Genomic DNA, 7,215 nt, shown 5'->3' with positions numbered 1-7,215 from the left:
TAGCCATGGGATACAGATATATATTATCATTTTCAGTGTAACCTGGAATGCCTGAGATGATTTCCACCGAGCTCTCATCCCTGATGCTCTTCCTCAGCGATCTGATGTCGCAGTCGAGGTTTATTAGGATTGTGTTCCATCAGCCAGTCAGCCAGCCAAGTCTGTGGAACAAAAAACCAAACATTTTCAGTTTCCTGTTGTTTTCTATTAACCGTATGGGAGAATATTGAAAGCATTATTTGAAACCTCTGATACAGACACTCTCCTGCTATGCTCTGAAGACCTTTCAGAAAAAACAGACATACAAATAACCTGTTTCTTCTAATGCTCTTTTAAATCTTCACAGCTTATATTGCTTTTGAATCATTCACACTGACCTTTAGAAGACAACTTTTCCTGGTAATGCCTATCTTTGTAAATATGTAAGAACACTCAAGCCATACTTCAAATAATCTGGTCAACTCTGTTTTGGAACGAGGTTGTACAATATGCATGAAACTGCTTAATGAAATATTATTCCTGACAACATCTACAGATATTTTATCTAAAATCATGCATTAAAAGTGCCAGTCTTCTGCACTGAAATAATTTTATAGCACTTACAACCTAAAAACAAAATGTGGTTACTTTTTTAAATTCATCTTGTAAGTTTTCCAGCAAATTGTACTTAAATAAGAATGTGGGAAGTAGGAATGTCTTGAGCCCGCCTTCATCTGCCAATGCCACAGCCTGGCCTTAGGCAAATTAGCCCTTTGCCTCTCTTTCTTGTAAATAGAAGTTTTTAACACATCCTTATTTACTTCACAAGGCTGTTGACAATTAGTTTCTAGTACAACAAACTTCATACCATCCTGTGAAGTGAAACAATGGATAGAACAGCAGACCAGGAAGGTAAGCAACACTCTCCTATTATTACCAGGTACAAAAAGACAGGATGACAAAGAGTGAGCCAACAAGTAGAGCACTAAGACAACCCTCACAGGTTAGTTAGCAATAGCAGGAGAACAGTAAGAACTCAAGACATAAACGGAAAACAAATACACACATACAAAACCCCACCACAAATGCCAAAATACAAAAGCTCTTAGAAAGACTACTTGGAAAAATAAGAATTTTTTAAATCATTTGTGCCTGATTAAATTTATCCTGTAGGGAATTTGCTGAGACAACCTCTGTGCTGCCAGCAAGTGTTTCTGAGTGGACAGATAGTTCCTGATACCATTTTCTTCTAGAAAGGAAGGAAAGAAAAACAATGAAGAGCCAAACCACCCTAACTTCAGTTCTTTGGTTCCTGGAAGGATACTAGGAAAAAAAACCCAAAACACATTCCACCAATCTCCCTGTAAATCACCCAGCAGATAACAACCTGAAAAGCAATAGCCAACATCTATTTCCAAAACAACAACAAAGTTATATCAAATCAACATTATTTTTCTTCTGTTACAAGGTCACAGACATTACGGATAGGGAAGAAAGAGCAAATATCATATTTTCAGTATAGTAAAGCTACTGAGACTGCTTCAAATAGCTTTATGGCTTTCTTACAAGCAAGGCAAAAAAGCATAGTCTTGATGAAGTTACTGTCAATTACCACACAACTGGCTAGAAAATTATGCTCAGAATGCAGAGATTAATTGCAAGCAAAAAGAAACAATGAGTTAGAGAAATGTGACTTGTAAGAAGGAAAAAAAAAATCAGATTTAATCTAGCAAAGAGATGACTGAAGGGAAAAAAAAGATGATAATGCCCTTTAAATATGCAATAGGTTGTTGCAAAAAAAAATATATGTTATTAATACGTTGACTCTAATGTCCTCTGGGGATAGTAAAAGAAAAGAAAAAAAGTAATGAGCTAAAAATTGGACCAGAGGAGATTTAGGCTGAATTCTAGTGAAAGCTTTTCAACTAAGCACTGTCACAGGTTACCTAGGGAGACTGTAAATTCTCCATCATTCGGAGTGCTAAAGAACAGGCCAGACAAACTTTTGTTAGGAATGGTTAGAGACAACTGGTCTGGCCTTTGGGCAAAGGGATGGATGAAAAGATTTCTTCATCTCTGTTTTCTAGATTTCTATGGTAACAGTGCCAGACATACGGATAAAATGAACATGTTATAAAGCTGGAACAATCACAGCACATTTAATCTGACCCCCTGTGTACCACATAGTTCACAGAAACATCCCTGAATTATTTGTCAGGATTTTTTTTTTCTGAAATGTATCTTTTAGAAAAAATGGATGTTGATTAAAAAATCTGATAATCATGTAGAATCCACCACAACTGCCAGTAAATTGTCACACTGATTAATTATTTGCATCTTAAAGTACTAGTGTGAATGACTTGAACCTTAAGAATACAAAAACATTTACCATATTTTTCCAGATGAAAGAAAACTGACTTTTTTTTTAGGGACTGAAAAAAAACAAACAAAACAAAACAAACTAACAGGAGATTAACTCTAGTCTTCCCACTAAGAACTGTAATTTGAATTACTTATATGGGTAAAAGGAATAATACATGAAAGGAGAACAAGATGCATTGGCCTGATAACTAAAAAGAGAGCACAAGGAGACAAAAGATTTTTCTGTAGGTCTATTTGACTGCTCAAGAGAAACTTCACTCAGAAGAACCATAATTCATTTTCCTGGTGAACTGTGGAGCAAGTGAAACTAACACTGTATAGTAAAAAAAATGATTCATCCTAAAGAAGGATGATAATAAATTTAAACAAATCTAACAACGACAAAATACAGTTAACCTTGCTAAGAACTCTACAATATTTTACTTGACTGTGTAACTACTACCATTGTGATTAGCATCTAATCTCACTTAGTATCTATTGTATGAGAGCACTTTCATCTCAAATACACCCAGAAACAGTAAATAAAGTAAAAACTTATATTTGACATCATATGATAGTACCTACTTACCTTTCCAGCCATCTGTAACAACTGCATGTTAGAAAGAGTTTTACAGAAGTCACCAAAAACCTCTCCCATTTCATCAAGGCTGATTTCATTTAGGCCTGGCTCATTTCTTCTGTTAACAAACCAATCAACATCTTGAAAGGCAAATGTTATTTGATCAGCTCATTAGCAGGTAGCTAAAACAGCACAGCTCTTTAACACAAGAGTAGCTTCCCTTTATACAGGGGCTTTACTAATACAAAGCCAATGTATAACAAAGCGTACAACAGAAAGCTGATATATTGTACATACCATGGGGTCTGCTGGCTTCTCTTTGCATAGCGCAGTGAGCCCAGCCAGTAATGTTGGCTTTACATAGAGGTTCAGGTAATCTCTAGCTCTTTGTCCAGTTGGAATTGGCTCCAAAATCGCTGTAAAGAGTAACCACACGTGTTGGAAAGCAGCTCGTAGAGTGATTTAAAGAAGGCATTCTTTCAAAGGTGGTTTATGTATGAGCTGCTGTTTTCCTTATTAAGTTAATAATACATAATGGGTTTTATAGCTTCCCCACAACAAACTGCAAAGAAACTACCTGAACCCCTTTACAATGTCCCTGAGGTCATCTTACTAACTAGGCAATTATGAAAGGGGACGAAAACAGATCATCTGGGGAAAACGTGTATCCTTGAAGACACATTGGGGGCAAGAAAGAAACAATATGTCCCCTGCTTAATACTTCTTGCAGTGTGAAGCTGGTTTCTGAAGACCCTAAAAATCTCACCTGAAGTCCAACTTTGTCATTAAGGTGAGGAGAAGAGACATGGTTTACAACAGGTAAGGTTTGTAGGGAAACACACCGTGTTTTATTAAATTGATGGAGCTGACAGAAACACACAAGTTTTTCTCACAGAGTTTCTGTCAAAAAGCAAAGTGATCTTTCAGCTGTTACATTACAAACAAGAGATCCTCCCCCAGCCTTTCCAGGTTTTATGGCCCATTTCTCTGGCACTTAACTTGGGAATTGCGCTATCGTGTGAGCATCCAGCTGCTGCAGAACAAGAATTACTCAGCCTGAGCCCAAGCAGAGTCAGTCTTCTCAAGAGAGCCGACAGGAGTCCCTGGGCTGATGCTGCCAGGAAGACCTGGAACAGCTTCCCATTTCTCTCATTTACCAGCTTTGCTCCAATTCCCAGACCACAGAGTTTGAAAAGTAGAAGCAATCCCTGTAATGGCTCTTCAGATAAATTTTGGCATGTCTTTCATCACAGAAAATAGCAGCTTATACATAAAAAAGACTCACATTCCCACAAAGCAAACAAACTCAACCTCTTCTAAATCCAATTTTATCTAGAGTCCAAACAGAGACAAGTAATAATAGGGGAGGACACTGTCCTCCCAAACATCAGCAATGTATTATTTGTACCATTTTACCTTCTGGAAACATGAACCTAATTTCTCTTTCTGCCGAGGAAATGCTGTGACTGCCGTGAAGTCCATTCCTCAGATCATCAGTCCCATAGATGGCTCTTAAGCTAAAAACAAGAGAAAAAAAGTGGTTGGTAGGCAACTGCAAATCCCTTCCAAGTCTCTACAGTCTGAAAGCATATCAAAGCAATACATATGGACTAATTAACAAGGTATTGGCTTGATTCTCTTTTTTAAAAAAATACGTAGCTACCTAAAATTTCCGTTCACGCACTCAGCATTCTCCATAAAATGGGAGAGCTTTACATAATAACAAGACAAAGGTGAAAAGCTATGTTACACAAAATTCAAGAAAGAACAGGCCACTCCTAATCTGTATCTTTTTTGTAGAAGGAAAAAAAATAAGTGAGAACTTTTGGTCTCAATTAAGAGAAAAACAAATCCCGACTTACCTGTGAGGGTGCGTTCTCCTGGCCTTTATGCTGTTTGGTGGTCCAAGCAATTCCTTCCAGTATGAGACTGCGCAACGTCTGGCAAGAACCAGAGCAACTAAAGGTCCAGAACTCATATAGGCTGTTAAATTAGGAAAAAACACTTTTCCATATTGGTCTGCATAGAAGTTGCTACATTGCTCTGGGCTTAACTGAAGCTTCCGTTTCTGTAAAGAGTAAAAGAAAAAAATGTTTTAAAAAGCTTGCCAAATTAAGGTCGCTCGCTACCTCAGGTAGAATACAGCCCTCTGGTGCTGACATATCTTCAAGTGCAGGAGAATAGACACAAAGTCCCAGCCTAATCTGATTCTCCCAGATCTGATCTTTCGGAGATACAGTGCAACAAAGCAAGAGTTTTCCAAGTTAATTAAGCAGACAAACAGGCCATTTAAATAAAATGTGATTTCAGCCTACTCACACTTCAGCATTGTAAAACGGCTGGATGACTTAAAGTATAGCCAGAGCACAGTACAGAAAAAGTGAGGAGCACTACAAGGGCAGGATTTAATTACTGAGCTGCTCCAGCATAATTCTCTACTTTTAAACAATTTTCTCTTCAGCCCACACCGTTATTTATGCAATCGTTCTATTTTTCATTCAGGATTCATGCTTTATGGTTTTCACAAGAGCTGCTTAGCCTGCAGATAGCCAGGCTTAGGACACGTTTGGGAGGTTATCAGCAGGCATAGGGCAGCTGGGAAAAGAGAAGAAAATGTTTTTAAAGTGTATTTGTTGAGCCTGAACTTATGCCACACAGAACAACAGAAATTCAGATTCCTGATAACTTTGGTGGCAAAAGTCACTGGAGACATCAAAAGACGTTCTAAACATACTGTCATTAAAAAATAAATAAAAATGATTTCTTATCTCATCTTCCGATACATTTTCTATAAATAAAACAAACAGAAAGGCAACGGAGGGAATTAAACAAAAAACACATGTGGAAAAGGGGATTTACGAGAATAACAAAAGTTATTTGAATTAAAAAATAATATTAGTAATGTTAAAATTGTGTTTAGAAGCGCAGTCGCTCACTCGTGACCAAGGGGAAGGAGGGGGAGGCCACGCCCACAACGAGTGTCGCGAGTGAGCAGCGCCCCCCAGCGGCTGCTCCCGGCATCACGCGGTCCCACGGCCACAGGACCAGCCCGGTAAGGCCGATCGGGATAAATATTTGCAATGCATTTGAGCAGCCATCAAGCCCATTTAGGTAAAACACAGTGGAAATTTAAAAAAAAAAATACATCAGACCACAACTGGCCAGTTATTTAATCGAATTAATTATCTAATCATCCACTTGGCAAACACGCGCTGTACGAAACCCCGCGATACCAGAATGATACGCTCTCCAAAGTTACGTCAGAGAGTTCACGCATCTGCTACATATGTTTGCTAAATCTGAGTTTATTAACAAAGTCTGTGTTTTCCTGTGGCCAGTGAAATGACTGATCTGTTCTGTTCCACCCCATGCACCAACAAGATGTTTCCCTACAGAATCTGGCAGCGCTGGTTGATGACATATGAAAAACACTAATTGATTTTTTGGACACACTGGCTTTTAGTTACTGGCTTGACTGCTGAAAGTTAAGATAAATATAGTTCAGTTATCTTCCTTGAGGCTCAGCCTGTTACCTGAACAATCAGGAAACCCGATCTGAGAATGAGATCTTCTATTTCTTCTTCTTTATCAATGACATCTGGTTTGATGAGGGCCAGAGTTCTTTCCACAAAAATCTGAGGTTCAGGCATTAACATCTGCATCTTGGCTTCTAAATTAGGAATTCACGTACTCCGTTTGTACTGCAATGACATGAGTTCATGATATTTGGAGTTTGCCTACGGCACAGTCACCAGCGGTGACATTTACCAGGTACTCTGGGAACGGAGAGGGTCACCCCAATTTCACAAAATCCACATGAGATATTCTCTGGACTAGTTGGCAGTCTGCAGTTCACACACACATTTCACTGCAAGATGTAAACTAATTAACTCAGACAGTGTATGAGAGGAAAAAAAGCATTATCACACACTTTGCAAAGTTCACTGCACTTCCACATTCTCCGTCCAAACACAAAATCTCTGTTCTCAAGCGTGAAGATCATGGCGAGGGACTTATTACCTGGATCTATTCCACCTGTAAGCCTCAGGGTATTCCTCAGTTGTTACTTAATTCTTATGTTTATGGACTCAAGACAAAGTGCCATTTTTCTAACTGAGCAGACCAAGCCATCAGCAAGCTATGAGGATATAAACTCATTCTGTGAATAGAGGAATGAGTGCAGACGGGTTTCTTGCAGACTTGTTACCACTTGTGAGATTATTTTCCCTCTTCCCTCTGCCTCCAAGCTCACAGGGCAGGGCCTCGCTCCACCTGCACTGGGTACGACACAGGGA

General features: G+C 38.8%; 1 protein-coding gene across 1 annotated transcript; it reads right to left on the bottom strand.

Annotated features, from left to right (window-relative positions):
• Positions 1-74: 74 nt before the first annotated feature.
• NME5 (NME/NM23 family member 5) lies at positions 75-6,594 on the bottom strand (the record flags this gene model as incomplete). Its single annotated transcript, XM_080353187.1, has 5 exons — positions 6,454-6,594; positions 4,783-4,988; positions 4,337-4,437; positions 3,218-3,336; positions 75-161 (listed from the first exon to the last, which is right to left on the bottom strand). Exons 1-5 carry the CDS (start codon positions 6,580-6,582, stop codon positions 75-77), a joined length of 642 nt encoding a protein of 213 aa, XP_080209313.1. The 5' UTR covers positions 6,583-6,594.
• Positions 6,595-7,215: the final 621 nt, after the last annotated feature.

Source organism: Nesoenas mayeri (assembly GCF_963082525.1).
Source record: "Nesoenas mayeri genome assembly, chromosome: 14".
Classification (NCBI taxonomy): Eukaryota; Metazoa; Chordata; class Aves; order Columbiformes; family Columbidae; genus Nesoenas; species Nesoenas mayeri.
The sequence above is the reverse complement of the archived record's forward strand: the minus strand, read 5'-3'. Positions and strand labels throughout refer to the sequence as shown.